At 40.3% G+C, this 19,652-nt stretch overlaps 1 protein-coding gene across 1 annotated transcript in view; it reads left to right on the top strand.

The window, feature by feature from the left end:
- Positions 1-19,652, top strand: part of COL6A6 (collagen type VI alpha 6 chain) — a 115,992-nt gene that overhangs the window by 52,972 nt on the left and 43,368 nt on the right. The window contains exons 20-23 of the mRNA XM_015474150.3: positions 977-1,012; positions 3,150-3,212; positions 4,838-4,900; positions 16,475-16,537. Of these exons, the coding sequence (XP_015329636.1) occupies positions 977-1,012; positions 3,150-3,212; positions 4,838-4,900; positions 16,475-16,537 (225 nt within the window). The remainder of the gene's footprint in view (positions 1-976; positions 1,013-3,149; positions 3,213-4,837; positions 4,901-16,474; positions 16,538-19,652) is intronic.

Raw genomic sequence — 19,652 nt, 5'->3', positions numbered from 1 at the left:
AGAGAAAACTGCTCTTCATCCCTTTGATATGGACGTTTTGACATTCATCATTTGGTGTTAAAGAAATAGGCCTCTAATCATATCCCAGACACATAGTCTCTTTCCTAAATAACAAGAGATTTTCACTGAAATATAATTAGAAGAATTTAAAATTTTCAAGACCAGCCTCACATAGAAATTTGACTTGACTATCTCAAATAAATTTCCATCACAAAAATGTCTGATATGTATTGAATTTTACAAATCCTGGATATCAGTCATGCTCTAATCTGAGTTAGACAATAAAATGTCTTTGTCTCTTGATTCCCATATTTATGAAATATTGATCTAGAAATACTGAGATTTTCACTTTATACATGAGAGTAGCAGGAAAAATCCATTTAGTCTAGCCATTTATTTTTCGATCAAGTATTTTGTTAACATACTAAACTGAGTAATCTTGAGTGCTTAAGTTGATTTTTCATTTTTGACAGGTAAGCATATCTGACTTCTTGAAGGGGAAGAGGGATAAAATTAGTTTTGCTATCAATAGCTTCTGAAGTCCATCTATAATAATGTTGATGAATCCTCCTAGTGTTTCCTCTGGGTTCCTGCCTTTTGGCCATTTCTATACTTAATTTCTGGCTTACTTTGTAACACTTTGGAAAAATGAAAAGAAATACAATTCGAATCAGCCAATTTTGGTGCTTATGCTAAGTTCTAGTAGTAATTTAGTAGAGGATGAATTACTGATGACAATCTGTTCCAACAAGTATGTATAGATTTACATTGTCTATGGTTTTATTCATCTGTTGCCCTAGGATAGAAATTCAGAGTTGGCAATATTTTGCTTTCACGGTGCAGTCAGTAATTTAAAGCAGTATGTGGTAACTTTTTGTTTTAATGTCGATGCCCCAAGGGGTCTGTTATTAATTTAAGTTAAACTTTAGAAAGAATTTTTCAGGGTTAATGATATCTACTTTTTTCCCTATTGTAGGCAGCTCATGGCCAGAGGGGACATACAGGCCCACAGGTACAAAGATCTTTCTTTTATTTTTTATTTTTAAAATTTTCTAAACTGCCAATGATAAACAATGTGTGTCCAGTCAAGGAGCCTGAATAAAGCCTTTAGAAAGTCTAGATTTATTTTGCTTTTGGTTAATATTGGTTGTGGAATCAAATTTGGGAAAACTTTTAGGCTATAACTTAAAGAACTCAGATCTTTAGAGACAATTAAATATGGGCACTTTGATTAAAAAAAAACTATAAATATTAAAGATAAGAAATAATACTTGGCCCAATTAGTATTAAGTTTAACTTTGTTTGGATTTCAAATGCAAACTCTAGTAATTCAAGTTGTTTTCAGAAAAATAACCTACAATTTTATACCTAGCTGTACTATGAGTGATTATAAGACATTTCCAGATAGACAAAGACCAACAGTTTACTGTCTACAGACGCTACACACACACACACACACACACACACACACACACATACACACACACACCCCTTTCTTTCAAATTTTTGTTCAGTTAACTCTTAAACCTTATTCATAATTTACATAAACCCCTTTTTAACCAAGAGAGTACAATAAAACTTTAATACAAATTGGGTAATCTGAATGTTTTATTCAAAAGTTGACCATGCCAGCTGTCATATCATGTTCCTTTGTACATGTTGGTGACATATTATACATGAACTTACAATATTTATAAAAGAGAATTAGAATTAGATTTAGAATTAGAATTTAGAATTAGAATTGGAATGATTTAAAATTTTACAAAATTGAAGAAACACACATCCTCGGATTGAAAATACAATAAGGATAAATATTAAATCCATTCACAATCACATCATGGTAAAACTCCTGAATGTTAAGGAAACATCGCAAACACTACCAGAGAGAAAAAGCATTTTTACCCATGAAAGGAATAACCAATTAGAATTGCAGCAGGCTTCTGCTCAACAATGCTGCTGCTGCTGCTGCTGCTAAGTCGCTTCAGTCGTGTCCAACTCTGTGCGACCCCATAGACGGCAGCCCACCGGCTCCCCTGTCTCTGGGATTCTCCAGGCAAGAACACTGGAGTGGGTTGCCATTTCCTTCTCCAATGCATGAAAGTGAAAAGTGAAAGTGAAGTCACTCAGTCATGTCCGACTCTTCACAATCCCATGGACTGCAGCCTACCAGGCCCCTCCGTCCATGGGATTTTCCAGGCAAGAGTACTGGCTGGAGTGGGGTGCCATTGCCTTCTCCGCTGCTCAACAATAATATTTGCCAAAACAACAAAGTAATGTTTTGCAAGTGCAGAAGAAAAATAACCTACAATTTTATACCTAGCTATACTATGAGTGATTATAAGACATTTCCAGGTAGACAAAGACTAAGAGTTTACTATCCACAGATGCTACACACACACACACACACACACACACACACATACTTTTCAAAGTTAGATAGCAACAAAATGGATAGCAAATCCAAAAACGAAAAAAAAAAATAGCATGAAGTGAATGAGATGAGCTTGGAGGGAGAAAGTGTTGAGAAATTTCCTCTTTATTATTTATAGGAAAAGGCATCAGTGAGGGACAGTTAATCTCATCTGTGTAACGACTGAGGCATAAATGTAGGCTATCCAATTGTCTAAATTAAACATTTTAATCTTATTTGAAATTCTTATCTGTGACACAGTTCAAAGGCAATGTGAAGGGAATGCTCAACTTTTGATCCCTAGATATTTAAGTATTTGAATATAAGTATAATGTAGTATTTGAATATAAATATAATGTAAGATAGATGCATGGAGATCTTTTAAGAAAATGTGAATGAAGTAAGTTGTGAGTTTTTTTAGTTCAACACCCAAGTTTGGTACAGTATATAACCAGTGTTACAGGCAAAGAAGGGAGTGTTTGTATATTTGTGTGTGCATGTATGCACACACACATGAGGTGTATGAAGAATGAAAGTAAATACACCAACATATTAAGCTGTGGTTATCTCCCCTTGATGAGATTATAGAAGAGTTTTGTTTCCCTTCTTGTATTTACATTTATTTTTCAAAGATCCTGCATCGCCATTATGAATAAAAAAAATATTTAGAAACTAGCACATAAAGAAGACAAAGTTTCTTAGAAAACAATGTTAACCGTTTGATTCTCCCTCCCCATAGGGGAAACCAGGCATCCCAGGTCCAGACGGACTTGCAGGGTCACTGGGACTTAAGGGCCCTCAGGTATGTAACAAGACTAATCAGGCTATGAGAACAGAAAGAAGAATCTGAGCCTTAATAGAATACAACCTCCTTGCAAACGTTTGCAAACGTACAGATGTTTCAAGTGATTCAGAGTAATGAAATCAGGAAGCAACACAGTCTTGACTTGTACAGCGCTTGTACATGTTGGTGATATATCTGAACTTACAATATTTATAAAGAGCTGGTCCCGGTCAGGAGGTGAACAGGAAATGAACTCTGGGCAGCAGTCTCTGTATAATGATCCAGGCTGACTAGTGAATCCTAGGGAGACCTTGAGCCAAATACAATGCTGGGCCTCAAAACTGGGAATTTTGGTCAATTTAGCTATGTATCTGGCTGCCTGTAATGGAGAAAAATTGGCTCTACCCTAGCAAAGAGGTCTTCAGTGGGGGTGATGTATAGTCATCTTTTCTAGCTCACTTCTCTAGGGAGCTGCCTCAAGCAGTTTTTCCTTTGCAAAGAACAAGCAATGGTTGGCTCTTAACACTGCTTACATGAGGGGTAAGGAAACATGCCAGAAAGAGCAAAATGTAGCCTAAAGCAATCATGAGAAGGGAAGGGAAGTCCTCAGAAATGCTGAACAAAGGTCAAGAATAAGAACGTTAAAATATTTTTTTTCTCTCTGAATTTTTACTTTTGAAATCTTGAGAAGTAAATTTGATCTTTGGCAAATGTAGGACAGCAATGATCCTGCAGCTTTTCAAGGTTGTAATCTATGTAGCTAAAAAAAAAAAAAAGTGGGGGGGAGGGGGGAGTAACTTCTATATGTTGTCAGCTTGCTGCATGGAAGTTGGGCAAAATATCCTGAAACATCAGAGGAGAAAGTTAATCCACATTTCAGAGCAGTAAACAGTCTACTCCTTGGACCTCTTATTGCTTTCTAGCTTGATTGCTTTTGTTTCTCTTACTTGGCAGCTGAGGATTGTTCATTTTTCTTACCTTCAAGTGAGAATATTTGCCACTGGGATTGTAGGGAATCATTTCAATAGGTTGGCTGGCTTTATTTCATGCTAAACAAGTAATACTACATCTCCTCATCCATTTTATAGGCTGTTACTTTTTTATGACATAATTTAAAACGAGATACAAAAGCCAAACACAGTATGAAGGTTTCTCTGCATAACATATGGAATCCAAAATTAATAGAAAGCATAATACTCCAGATGTACAATTATCTAAATCTTATCTTACAATGTGCTATGTCTTATTTATGACCAATCTTTAGTGTAGTTATTAAATAGAAAATCCACTTAATTATTCCAGCTTCAGATTTACATAAGTAAAAATTACTTTTAAAGTAACAGATACATAAATTTTAGTACAAAGATCCTTTAGAATAATTATAAAGCAATAGTGGAAATTTTAGCTGTTCAGTGTTTCTTCACTTTGATGGAAAATGCCAAGCCATTTAGGCACTAGATTGGACCCTTATGCCTTGGAGAGAAGGAGAACTTGACTGATCACGACAGAACCAAAAGCATGAATGGAGTTTTCTTTTCAATTGCTGTCCATGTTACTGACTTAGCATTTCCATTTTTAATATTCAAGTGAATATTCTAATGTTCTCTTTTTGGGAGAAAGTAATGTTAATTCTCTATATGTAGGGTCCAAGAGGAGAAGCTGGTGTGAAAGGAGAAAAAGGAAATCTGGGAAGTAAAGGTCCCCAGGTATGTAACGAGAGACAGTGTCTGCCTCTGGCTCTAATCTTGGTTTGCATGTGGATGTCCTTGTGGTTGCCTCTCCTCAGATGGAGTTATCTACTGCCTGTGAACCCGCAAAGTGTATGAGGTTTGACCTTGGAGCTCAATATGGTGGCCGCATCATGTTCTGGTCACTACCTTGCAGAGTGGGTGTCATTATGTCAGACACAGAGGCGAAGATAACAGCTCAGCCGTTACTGTGACGTTAAGAATTTCTTCTTTATGTAAATCAGGTCACATGACTCACTAATCCCAGTCCTCAGGGGCTCACCCTTGCACCCAGAATACAAACTACTTCAGTGGTCCTTAGCTAACCACACATAAGAATCTCCTGGGAGGACTGTGAAACACCGTACCACCTGGAACCCTCTCCAGACCACTTAAATCCACATTCTCCTCAGGTGGTTCTAACATACACACCCAGGATTGCAAGTGACTGTCCAACATCAACACTTCTTCACCTTCAAGATACTGAACAAACATAAAGAACTTAAACCGCAGATTCTGGTTGAGCAGGTGTGAGATGGGGCTTGAGGTGCTCCATCTCCAGCAAGCTCCTAGGTGATGCCAATGCTGCTGATCCCTACACCACACTTTGAGCAGTAAGTCTCCTCCCTGCTATCACAGACTATATTTATTTTCTTAGCTTAGCTATTTATGAAATGGGCAAGTTTAATCCATATGACCATTATATCTACTACTGTGGGCAAGAATCCCTTAGAAGAAATGGAGTAGCCATCATGGTCAACAATGGAGTCCAAAATGCAGTACTTGGATGCAATCTCAAAAATGACAGAATGATCTCTGTTCCTTTCCAAAGCAAAACATTCAACATCACAGTAATCCAAGGCTATGCCCCAACCACCAGTGCCCAAGAAGCTGAAGCTGAATGGTTCTGTGAAGACCTGCAAGACCTTCCAGAACTAATCCCCCAAAAAGATGTTCTTTTCATCATAGGGGTCTGGAATGCAAAAGTAGGAAGTCAAGAGATACCTGGAGTAACAGGCAAGCTTGGCCTTGGAGTACAGAATGAAGCAGAGCAAAGGCTAACAGGGTTTTGCCAAGAAAATGCACTGGTCATAGCAAACACCCTCTTCCAACAACACAAGAGAAGACTCTACACATCAACATCACTAAATGGTAAATACCAAAATCAGACGAATTATTTTCTTTCCAGCCAAAGATGGAGAAGCTCTATACAGTCAGCAAAAATAAGACCAGGAGCTGACTGTGGCTCAGATCATGAACTCCTTATTGCAAATTCAGACTTAAATTGAAGAAAGTAGGGAAAATCACTAGGCCATTCAGTATGACCTAAGTCAAATCCCTTACGATTATACAGTGGAAGTGATGAGTAGATTCAAGGGATTAGATCTGATAGACAGTGTGCCTGAAGAACTATAGAAGGAAGTTCGTAACATTGTTTAGGAGGCAGTGATCAAAACCATCCCCAAGAAGAAGAAATGCAAAAAGTCAAAATGGTTGTCTGAGGAGGCCTTACAAATAGCTGAGAAAAGAAGACAAGCAAAGGGCAAAGGAGAAAAGGAAAGATGTATTTATCTGAATGCAGAGTTCCAAAGAATAGCAAGGAGAGATAAGAAAGCCTTCCTTAGTGATCAATGCAGAGAAATAGAGGAAAACAACAGAATGGGAAAGACTAGAGATGGCTTCAAGAAAATTAAAGATAGCAAGGGAACATTTCATGCAAAGATGGGCACAATAAAAGACAGAAACAGAACGGACCTAACAGAAGCAAAAGATATTAAGAAGAGGTGGCAATAATACACAAGAGAAATATACAAAAAAGATCTTCATGACCCAGATAACCATGATGATGATCACTCACTTAGAGCCAGACATCCTGGAATGTGAAGTCAAGTGGGCCTTAGAAAGCATCACTATGAACAAAGCTAGTGGAGGTAATGGAATTCCAGTCGAGCTATTTCAAATCCTGAAAGACGATGCTGTGAAAATGTGCACTCAATATGCCAGCAAATTTGGAAAACTCAGCAGTGGCCACAGGACTGGAAAAGGTCGGTTTTAATTCCAATCCCAAAGAAAGACATTGTCAAAGAATGTTCAAACTACCACACAATTGGGCTGATCTCACATACTAGCAAAGTAATGCTCAAAATTCTCCAAGTGAGACTTCAACAGTACGCGAACTGAGAATTTCCAGATGTTCAAGCTGGATTTAGAAAAGGCAGTGGAACCACAGATCAAATTGCCAGCATCCATTTGATCATAGATAAAGCAAGAGAATACCAGAAAAACATCTACTTCTGCTTCATTGATTACACTAATGCCTTTGACTGTGTGTATCAGAAAAAACTGGAAAATTCTTCAAGAGATTGGAATACCAGACCACCTTACCTGCCTCCCAAGAAATCTGTAGGTCAAGAAGCAACAGTTAGAACGGGACATGGAACAATAGACTGGTTCCAAATTGGGAAAGGAGTACATCAAGGCTGTATGTTGTCACCCTGCTTATTTAACTTATATACAGAGTACATCATGTGAAATTCTGGGCTGGATGAGCACAAGCTGGAATCAAGATTGCCAGGAGAAATATCAGTAACCTGAAATATGCTGATGACACCACCCTTATGACAGAAAGTGAAAAGGAACTAAAGAGCGACTTGATGAACATGAAAGAGGAGAGTGAAAAAGCTAGCTTAAAATTCAGCATTCAGAAAACTAAGATCATGGCATCTGGTCCCATCCCTTCATGGTAGATAAATGGGGAAACAATGGCAAACAGTGACAGACTTTATTTTCTTGGGCTCCAAAATCACTGCAGATGATGACTGCAGCCACAAAATTAAAAGATGCTTCCTTTTTGGAAGAAAAGCTATGACCAACCTAGATAGCATATTATAAAGCAGAGACATTAGTTTGATGACAAAGGTCCATATAGTCAAAGCTGTGGTTTTTCCAGTAGATATGTATGGATGTAAGAGTTGGAATATAAAGAAGGCTGAGCACCGAAGAATTGATGCTTTTGAACTGTGGTGTTGGAGAAGACTCTTGAGAGTCCCTTGGACTGCAAGGAGATCCAACCAGTCCATCCTAAAGGAAATCAACCCTGTATATTCATTGGAAGCACTGAAGCTAAAGCTGAAACTCCAATACCTTGGCTACCTGATGGGAAGAACTGACTTATTGGAAAAGACCCTGAATCTGGGAAAGACTGAAGCCAGGAGGAGAAGGGGATGACAGAGGATGAGATGTTTGGCTGGCATCACCAACTTGAGGGACATGAGTTTGAGCAAGCTTCAGGAGTTGGTGATGGACAGGGAAGCCTGGCGTGCTGCAGTCCATGGAGTTGCAAAAAGTTGGACACGACTGAGCGACTGAACTGAACTGAACTGAACTAGCTCTTTGTCTTCCCTTCTAAACTGTAAGCTCTGTGAGAGCTAGGACTTTGTCCCAGAGCCCAGGATAACAGTGCTGCCACCCAACAGAATCAACGCATATTTGTATAATGAATCAATTATTAAATGAAAGAATGATTCTCAGTTGGGACTTGTGCTCAGGGCTAACATGAGGGTAAAGCAAGTCCATTACTTTGTGTCCATTAGTTAAACTGGGCAGTGGTCCAACATTTAAGTGGATATGTTCATCTTCAAAATTTTTAAGAACCTCTTTGCATGGTTAAATAAACAATATTTAAAAGCATATTAATTACTGTTCATAATGATATTTGTTCCTAATTTTGAAGAATGTGCCCCTTCAAAAAGCATGAAAACCTTAAAATTTCATGTAGAACGAAATTAATGAAAAGTAACTGTTTTGCATTCACATCCTTGAATCTAAAAAAGCTTGCTGGTACCACAAATTGGGATTTTAAAATAACAGTAAGTGCCAAAGGAAATATATATATGTGGCAATTATATCATCTGTTTATGTGAAATATTGAGATGTAGATTGGTTGAAATCCAGAGCTTGATAATTCCCTTGCTCTAGAATCCAGAATTTTATCCAAGTGGCTATTACTCAAATAAGGTATTTCATTTGCTACGGGTGGGTGCCCCTTAACCTCGCCTTGGCAGGATTGGTCATATCATAAATCATCCAGCCTCTTGGCATTGCCAGTTAGTCAAAAGGCACCCCCTCCCTCTAGCTGAGCTCTTCTGTTTATCTGCCTGGAAAGCATGGTTCCTTTCTTTGCTTTTCTTAAAACGCCCTTGTCAACACAGTTAAAATACTATTTTAAAATGTATAGAATTTTCTATGCTTAGGATGTGATGAACTAGATCTCAAAATTATTGCTTTCAGAGGAAAACCATGGGAGACAAACAATCCGATAACAAGAGAAAGTTATTCTTTATTGGCTCTATAAATCCACCGACACAGGCTTCACAATATTTTACAGCACAAGGACCAGTGTCTCAAATGGAATTACAGGAGTGTTTTCTAACTGCAGCCTTTTGAAGTTTTTCCTAGGATGTACAGTTAGAAAAAGGGATGTGATTTTTGTTGATGGTGTCCTGCAGACTTAATAATTTATGCACTGTTGAAGCATTCTGCATAAATCAAACATGCTGATGCAGTCAGATATATGTGATAAAAGAAATACAGTCCATAGCATAATGAAAAAGAAGGAAGAACTTTGAAAGGAATGGCATATTCTTTTTTACCTTCCTTTGTTCCCTTCTTGTTTGGTTTACTTTTAAGCCCTTTGCTAATGTAACCAATGCCTAGAAAAGACATGGAATATAGATGCAAAATACTAATTCCATTTAGAACTGGCACTATTCCTTGAATACTTAGACTTATTAGTGAGATAATCACTAGCATCATATGAAATATCAAGGAAGGTTGAGATTATCCAGTGCAAATTTGGAATACAAAATATAATTTCTACTGTAACGTTTACAAAGCCTAGCATAATAGTCAAGGGCACAGAGTCTGGAGCCAAGCTGCCTGGGTTAGATTGCCAGATTCATACCCTTCTTAGTTGTGTGGCCTTGGGTAATATATTTAACCTCTCTGTGCCTCAACTTTCCCAGATGCAAAATGAGAATAGTAATAATAGCTATTATAATCATATAATAATAATAGTTATAATACCACATTGGATTGTTGTGAAAGTTAAATGGTTTAATATATATAGGAATTTAGAATGATGCCTGCATTACAATAAGCATCATATAAATGTTTATTCCTACCATATTGTATCAACATTACCTAACAGGTACATTCTATACCCAAGGCATGCTAATGCCAATCCAAGGAAGGCCATAATAGTAGTACTTCCATGACAATACATAATCTGTATTGCAATTATTGAATTTCATCAGTCTGTGTAATCTAGGTTGGCTCATCGACCATTTCTTTCACTCACTTGACGAACAAGTACTGATGCACACTTCCTGTGGGTCAGGCCCGATAGTGAAATAAAGGCTGAGATAAACACAGACCCTAGCCTCAGATGCTCCCAATCTCATAAAGGAAACTCGTGCAAACACATCGTTGAGATGTGACATGCTGAATGTTAAAATAGAATTATACCCAGGGGATAGAGTGGTGGGAGAGAGGGTGGAGTTTAAGGAGGAGGACAGTGGCTTAGCTTTTATAGGATAAGGAGGTGTTTTCCAGGTGACCAAGGGAGAGCCAGGCATGGGAAAGGAACTGTGTTGTGCAAAAAGAGATCATGGTGAATTGGGGAAGCCATAAATGGTTCAGTGTGCGTGGAGTGTAGGGTATACGAAGAAAGATCAGCAGTTGAGCTCGGGGGCCGTCTCCTAGACTAGGACTGTCCAGGTCAGCATCTTCTCGGGTGTCTCGGTGTTTGTTTTTTGCATTAACCCTCCCCTTGCTGGTCTCTTGATTTTCATTTTCTCAGACTTAGCTCATATCTGGCTCTTTCAGAAGCTGAGAATTTTATCTCCTTGAGGTATTCCATCCCGGCCTGATATCTGCTGGTTGTGAGTGTAGAAAGAATTTTCCCCCCATAAAAATAGTGAGACAGATTTCTTTTCAGTGTGGAAAGGACCCATGTCTTCTTCCCCTGCCCTGTCATAGCCTATCCAAAGTCAAGGTGTTCTTGGCAGCGTCCCAGCCATTTATCCCAAACTCCTAGTGCAACCCTTTCTGATAAGATGCTACTTAAGACATTAAAAAAAGAAAAAACAACATTTAAGCTCTAAGCATCTCCTTTCTATCCTCACTTAAGCGGTTGTGATTGCCAAGGACTCTGTGTCAGAGTTGGAGGTTAGATCTCTCTAACCTGTTAGATCGCCCATGTTGGAGGTTAGATCTGTCCCAGCCTCCTGCATCAAGTTTGGAGATTCACATTTTTAAAACTCCAATCTCAGATGGTACATGTATGGTCAGTTTTGAAATCCTCTCTGAAACATGGGCCTCAGGACAGAAGACACAGTGGCTGGGAGTTCAGTCTCTAGAGACAGAATTGAGTTCAGTTCCCATCTCATCCTCTTATTAACTGAGTGATTTGGGGTTAAGTGCTTTGAGACTCTGTTTTTAACTGGCAAAATGGTGTTAACAACATGTATCTCATTGTGTTGTTGTAAGGGTTGGATAAGTCTATATATAAATATCCTGGAGAAGGGAATGGCTACCCACTCCAGTATTCTTGCTTAGAGAATTCCATGGACAGAAGAGCCTGGAGGGCTACAGTCCATGGAGCTGCAAAGAATATATACCTTTCAGTACAATGCCTTGCACAAAATAAATGCTCAATAAAAGCCCACCATTAGAGCAAAGCCGATGGAGACTTGACCTCTAACCAATGTCCTTTCCTTTTCAGTTCAGTTTAGTTCACTCAGTCGTGTCCAACTCTTTGCGACCCCATGGACTTCAGCACGCCAAACTTCCCTGTCCATCACCAACTCTCAGAGCTTGCTCCAACTCATGTCCAGTAGGCCTGATGCTCTGGGCACCTCTGTATTCTCCACAGCTGCTCTTCATCTCAGATCAAGTCAGTTTTTTGACTCCATATCTTGGGAGTCACAGGGAATTTTCCTTCTTTCCTTTAGAAACATGTCCCTTTTACGATCAGCAGTATTTGAGTAGGTAACATATCTGGGTGATAATCCACTGAAGCTTGAGCCCCACTCAAGCAGTCACAGAGCCCAGTTTGTGTGATCCAGCCTAGGAAATAGAATCAGGTTTTCTGATGTTCTAATTACAAATCTGTCCAGTTCCACCCACCCACCCATCCATCCATCCAAGAAACCTTTTTTACTTTGGATGACTTTCAAACAGGATAATCTGCCATTGTGCTTGTGTGTGCTTGTAGGGACTATACATGAGTAGCTCTGAGAAGCCTGCTTTGTCTCACAGAGCTCTTTATGTCTAGGGGAAACACACAAAAAATGAGCTCTTAAATAAGACTTCTAATATATCCCTATTGTCAAGGAAAAATAAAAACTCTACTTTAGAAGTATCTTTCATGTCCATGTGAAATACATGCAAATTTCATATGGAAAACCAACAAGTTAAGCACACTATTTCATCCCTCTTGGGGACCATTCTTGGATAAGTGGATGGATAGATAGAGGCATGGATGGGTGGACCGATTGGTTCTACATACAATACTAAGTTCCAGAAATACAAAGTCAATAAGACATGTCCCTTCCTTCAAGGAGTGTACAGGCTGGAATCTAGTGGATGAGAGAAATAAATGAACAACTACATACAGAGTAGAAGTATCTGTGGGACAATTATGAGGTCCAATTCATCCAGGGGATTCAGATCTTCCTGAAAAAGTGATACTAAAAGTAAGATTTTTTCAGGAAAGGGAGATTGTACCTCTCCCTAGACAGAAAATGGAACAGCTAAAGTAACAACTTGCCTAAGTGTGGAGCCGTAAGACAACAAGAATTTGAGAACTTCACATGGTTTGACGAGCATGACCATAGAATGACTGATCAGTGCACAGGCATGCAATAGCCACATTTTGAGGAATTTTACATATCAATAAAGACCTTCAGCTTTATTGTGAAACTTACTTAGAATTCAGAATTTCAGACAAAGTGAGAGTGTCATCAGCCTGACATTTTAAATCAAAAGGGAGAAAGAAAGGAGAATGGATTAGAGCAAGGCCAGGCTACATTTAGGGAAGCTGGGAATTGGGGTGAGAATTCAAGAAGGGCCTGAAAGTAGGTGATGGCCTTGGGAATGGAAGAGAGATGGCTAGAGAAAGGAAATAGAATCTGTAGGACTTGTGGCTGAATGGCTTTGAAAGATGATCTAGAGGGAGGGGTCTAGGATGATTCTTAGGTCTCTGACCTGGGTTTCAAGGGAAGTCAGGGTGGCAACATTCCTTATGAAAAGAATAGACTGAGCGTGGTTGGTGGTAAATATAACTATCTCTGGTAATCAATTTTTATGAAATACCCAATTATTTAGTTGCTGAGTTGTTCCCAACTCTTTGCAACCCCATGGACTACAGCCTACCAGGGATCCCCCGTCCATGGGATTTTCCAGGCAAGAATGCTGGATTGCCATTTCCTTCTCCAGAAATACCCAATAGGCATCTTAATAGACAAATCTGCTGGCCAGTTGAGTGGTTTGGACCAGAATCGTATATTTAGGATCATTTTATGGAAGTGGTATGTGAATCTATGGGGCTGTCACTCAGGAATAGCAGATGAAGTAAAAAAATTAAGATCAGAGGAGCCCTGGGTACATGGAGACTTACGAGGCCAATAGAAAGGGGGTCTTCAGTGGTTACTGAGAAGGAACCAGAGAGGAGACAGGAAAACCATGGTAACTGGGTGTTACAGAAGTTAATGGAAAAGCTTCAAAGGACACAGTATTAAATTCAATAAGATAAAAACATTATAAAGTCAACTGGATTGAACACACAGGTCATGGGAACTCCATGCAGCGGTGGAAGTAAGTTAGAAGGGAAAGGAATAAGAGCCACGGAGGGTGAAGAAATTGAGACTCTCCCTGTTTTGGGGTTGTAGGAAAACTATTATTATCTTCCCTAGTAACCAATTCGTTGTTCAGCAGTCTTTCCTATTAGGAAATTTTTTATGTCCATCTTATCAAATCTCTAATTCTTTAAATGATGAAAAGTTAATGTTAGTTTTTTCATCTTGAACAAAATTAACTTACTAAGAATCATGCTTATTACACAGATTTGGTTTGTTTATTTTTAAATTATAGTAGCCATGGCAAAAAATGGGAAAATGACTCCAATTCACTGGTGTTTGGATTATTTACAAGTACCTGTAAACAGTTTAAACAAAAGAGATTTCTGTTGCCATATGTTTGGAAATCCCCAAGGAAAAATTCAATCTCAAGTGTCAATAACATAGGAAGGCAGTTGGGCTGCTCTGAGTTGGGATCTTCGAATGTTTCGCTCTAAAGCTGTTCCAACAAAGTGTGCTTCTCTCCACACCCTCTCCAGCCTTTATTGTTTGAGGACTTTTTGATGGCAGTCATTCTGACCGGCTGCGTGAGGTGATACCTCATTGTGGTTTTGATTTGCATTTCTTTAATGATAAGTGATGTTGAGCATCTTGTCTTGTGTTTGTTAGCCATCTGTCTTCTTTGGAGAATGTCTGTTCAGTTCTTTGCCCACTTTTCGATTGGGTTGTTCGTTTTTCTGGTATTGAGCTGCATGAGCTGCTTGTACATTTTGGAGAGTAGTTCTTTGTCAGTTGCTTCATCTGCTGTTATTTTCTCCCAGTCCGAAGGCTGCCTTTTCACCTTGTTGTGAACAACTTGATGTTGTTCACCTAGTTCCTTCATTGTGCAAAAGTTTTTAAGTTTAACTAGATCCCATTTGTTTATTTTTGGTTTTGTTTCCATTACACTGGGAGGTGGATCCTAAAGAATCTTGCTGTGATTTATGTCAGAGAGTGTTCTGCCTATGTTTTCCTCTACAGTTTTATAGCTTCTGATCTTACATTTAAATCTTTAATCCATTTTGAGTTTATTTTTGTGTACGATGTTAGAAAGCGTCCTGGCTTCATTGTTTTACGCATGGTTGACCAGTTTTCCCAGCACCATTTGTTAAAGAGATCTTCTTTTTCTCCATTATATATTTCTCTTACACTGTTGGTGGGAATGCAAACTAGTACAGCCACTATGGAGAACAGTGTGGAGGTTCCTTAAAAAACTGGAAAGAGAACTGCCATATGACCCAGCAATCCCACTGCTGGGCATACACACCGAGGAAACCAGAATTGAAAGAGACATGTGTACCCCAATGTTCATTGTTTACGATAGGTAGGATATGGAAGCAACCTAGATGTCCATCAGCAGACGAATGGATAAGAAAGCTGTGGTACATATACACAATGGAGTATCACTCACCTGTAAAAAAGAACACATTTGAGTCTCTTCTAATGAGGTGGATGAAACTGGAGCATATTATACAGAGTGAGGTAAATCAGAAAGAGAAAAACCAATACAGTATATTAATGCTTATACATGGAATTTAGAAAGACAGGAATGATGATCGTATATGCAAGGCAGCAAAAGAGACACAGATGTAAAGAACAGACTTTTGGACTCAGTGGGAGAAGGCGAGGGTGGGATGATTTGAGAGAACAGCACTGGAACATGTATATTACCATATGGAAAACAGATGACCAGGAAAATTCAATGCATGAAGCAGGGCACTCAAAGCCAGTGCACTGGGACCACCCTGAGGGATGGGGTGGGGAGGGAGGTGGGAGGGGGTTTCAGGATGGGGGCACATGTGCACCCGTGGGTGATTCATGCTGATGTGTGGCAAAAACCACCACAATATTGTAAAGTAATCATCCTCCAATTAAAATAAATTAATTAATTAAAAAAAGAAAGCATGCATGCTTTCTAGAATACTGAAGAGACTTCTATCACATCAAATAGATTCTCCGTATTGACACATAGTATGCTTATTTGTTTGTTTTGCTATTTTGTTTGTCAAGAAAATCTTAAAACTTTATGTAGATCTTTTATCTTTGTTGTTAAATTTATCCTGAGTATTTTGCAGCTTTTTTTCTCTTATTGGTAAATGGAAATTTATTTTGGTTTACTCTTCTGATTTATCTAAGAGAAGAAAATGTCAGAATGTTTATCTTGTACCACCTGGACATGTCTTATGAGTGTTAATTGTTTATGGTAAAGTCTCTTGAGTTTTCTATCATACTAATCATATTATTTACAAACAAAGATAAGTTTACCTTAACAACAACAACACGCTTTTTCAAAACGAGGAACGAGGGAGAATACACTTCTAGGCAAATGTCATCTGGAATGCCTTCTTCAATGTTAGACATTTTGACAACATCTGCTCTAACAGCAAAACACTGAGAACCCAAAATCTCTTTGGAAGAGAAGACTCCCCGGGAAACACAGTCATTTAGGCCACATCTGGTCTGAATTACTTGATTAATTTTCTTTTATTTACTAGTCTTCATTTGACAGTCGTGGTACTTTTTTCCAGAGCAGGAGTCAATAAAGCTGTAACTCTTTCTCCATCTGTGGTTCATTTTCCTCTTAGAAGAGATACAGAGGGTTTCAAGGAAAGTTGCTTTATGTTCTGCTATATTTGCAATCCTTCTTTTATTTCAGGGGCTTCCAGGACCAGCAGGAGAGGCAGGGAGTCAAGGCCGTTTGGGAAGCCAAGGAAATAAAGTAGGTCACATTCTTTACACCCATGAAAGCTGAGGTTTTCTTCTCAAGGGAAATGTGTCTGGTTATATTAGCCAAAGCCCTTTCAACACAGAAGAGAACATATCTCATTGCCCCTGTACCCTGGCTTGATTCTTAGAGAGCCAGCAACATCTAAGGACTTGGGTGTGGACCCAGCTGAGGTCAGGGAATCCAGCTCAGCCTCAGCTCATGAGGGGCTACACCCAATCTGAGAATCTCAAGGAAGGGGGACTCTTCTAGGACAGCCCTTCGTCCTTTCTCCACCCCCACCCCTTCCTTCTCTTCTTTTATTTCTATCCTCCATTCATACGAACATTTGCTGAATACCTTTAAAGACAATGTCACTGTGCTGGCCCTCAGCTGGACTGACGTCAGCTCCAAAAGGGCAGAGGTCTTTGTTTTGCTCACTGATGCATCCCTAGAGCTTTGAATAGTACCTGGCATCTCATAAGCGCTTAGAAAATATCTGTTTAATGAAAGAATTTCTGGGTTGTGAGGTGATAAATATGACAGAATCAACACCACAAAATTGAGAGAATGTTCAAGACAAGAATCTATGATGGTTCTCTGGTGGTTCAGAGGTGAAGAATCCACCTGCCAATGCGGGAGACATGGGTTCCATCCCTGATCCAGGGAGAGCCTACATACCACGGAGCAACTAAGCCCAAGCACCATGACTACTGAGCCTGTGCTCTAGAGCCTGGGAGCCACACTACTGAAGCCCCTGTGCCCAGAGCCCATGCTTCACAGTAAGAGAAGCCGCTGCAATGAGAAGCCTGTGTGCCGCAACTAGAGAATCGCCAGGGTGGCCATGAAGACCCAGCACAGCCAAAAATAGAGAAATGAAATAAAATTATAAGAGCAAGAACCTATGACATAGGGATAAGGGACTGAACAAGAAGTCTAAACTCAGTGTTCATAGAAGTACTTCAACAAATATTGAAGAAATAAATAAAACACAAGACTGGAAAAACGCCACGAGCAAGTGTTTGGGGGGTGAAATTATCCTCCTGGGGGACCACAAAGAACAGGAAAGTCTGTCGTGACTGACTGACTAGGCAGCCAGTACAGTGTTATTTACAGGTTGTGATCAGCACGTGTGAACACAGTCGGGTTTGGAAGCTTCTAAATAGGCAACTCAGTGTGGGAATATTTTGAAGATGGAGAGATTGTAAGCTAGGAGGAGTGCTGGCCCCCACAGGCTCCAAGACAAGCGAGACTGGGTGACCTGACAGGGTGGGGCCAGGAGGGACTCGGGAGGGGCCTGTGGAGCTTTCCCAGGAGGGGATGGAGACACAGAGGAGAGGGCTGGGCGACTCTGGCCCCCGACTTGAGTGGGAACCCCATCTCAGAAGCGGGAAAGGCAGAGTGGGCAAAAGAGTGAGGGAAACCCCTTGGTCTGTGGGTGGAGCAGAGAGTCTAAGACTGACTGAAGATGCAGGTTTCAGAATCATTGGAATTTAAAAAAGGCTCTGGTGATGACTCTTTGTAAGAAGGGTAAGAAGAGGCAGAAAAGGAATCATTGGAAAGGAGGGCAAAGAAGCACACTGGATGCTGAGAAGGAGAGTCTGGGAGGAGCTGGGAGCCTCAGCTGGCATCAAGTAGGTAAGGAGGAAAGGACTAGAGAAGCCACCACTTCTGGTGGCCAAGATGCACCTAAGAATAGATTCCAAAGTGTAGCAGTTGGCCAGCTGCATAGGACTAAACAGCATGTATGGGATGGAGACCCCAGTAAGGCAGACATGATGGAGCCAGCAGTTGAGGGTCACAAAGACAGCTGATCGCAGGATGAAATGAGATCCATCGGTGACAAAGATAATCAGCTCCGAAAGGGATTACTAGAGATGCGGCATAGCAATAACGGTCTGGAGAGGAAAGTTTGGAACAGATATGATGGTGCCTTCTTACCCTGGAGAGGGCTGCAGGGGAAGTGGTGTCTCCGGAAAAACTCAGTTTGTCCTACAGTGAGGATGCATGTGTGCAGACATCATGGGCGTATAGAGAAGGTTTGAGTGTGAAATGAAGGCACTCCATAGGGTGTGACGGAAGAGACCAAGACAGAGGTAGGCAGAGATGGAGGGACCTAGAGCTGGATGTAGATAAGAGTGTAGAAATGTGCAAGGAGATAGATAGCAGCAGGGTAGTTGTGCCAAAGAATATCACTGTTAGTAAGAGAGATTTTTGAATGGGAGGGGCAAGAATTTGGGAGGCAAGTGCCCTCAATGCCAGCCCAAATCCCTTGGGAACCTCAAGGTGGATCAAGTTCTCCAAGTCTGAGATGAGCCCCAGACACTTACTCCTGTCTTATTCCATTAAGCTCAAGTTCCCAGGGGAGCAACCAACCTGCCAGTTTATCCCAGGCTTGGTGTCTGGCTGTAACCAGTAACAAAGTGATCTTGAACAAGCCTTATGGCTTCCTTTGTCTCCCTATCTTCAAGCAGATGGCATCAAACTTCAGTGTGTGTAAGAATCAGCAGAGAAGTGTATTCATAAAGCCATATCCCTGGGCTCCACCATCAGAGACCGCCACCAGTGGGATCCAGGGATTTCCTTTGGCGTGTGGACTCTAGGTATATGGGAGGCAGGTGGCTTCCAGAGCGCACTTTGGGGGCCACTGCCCTGGAAGAAAGTCTGCAAGGCGGGGGGTCTTCCGCCACCCTTCCATGAAGCCCTAGTCTCTGTGCCCCTCCAGGGATCGGTGTTGGTGGACACTTGCCCATTTGGACCCCTCACACGTACTGTGTGGTCTTTCTAATCGTAACAATGAGTTCACCACTCCTTCAGTGTGGGCTGCGCACACTTCCACTCTCTTGGAAAGGGAAAGGAGAATAACGAGACAGTGGAGAAACTTAGCCAAACCTTCCTCAGCCAGATGGCCAAGGTCAACAGTGTCAGCCATGTTGACAGGATACACTGCTGATGTGAGAAGAAGGACCCTTCACTTTCTCTCACTATGGGTCTTTTCTCCCCAAACTCATAAAACATAGCATAATCATGAGGAAAACATCAAACTCCAATTGAGGGACATTCTGCAAAATACGTGATCAGTACTCCTCAAAACTGTCAAGATCATCAGAAACCAGAAAATCAGATAAAC

This window comes from Bos taurus, chromosome 1 (assembly GCF_002263795.3).
Source record: "Bos taurus isolate L1 Dominette 01449 registration number 42190680 breed Hereford chromosome 1, ARS-UCD2.0, whole genome shotgun sequence".
Classification (NCBI taxonomy): domain Eukaryota; kingdom Metazoa; phylum Chordata; class Mammalia; order Artiodactyla; family Bovidae; genus Bos; species Bos taurus.
This window is presented reverse-complemented; position numbering and strand designations above follow the sequence as displayed.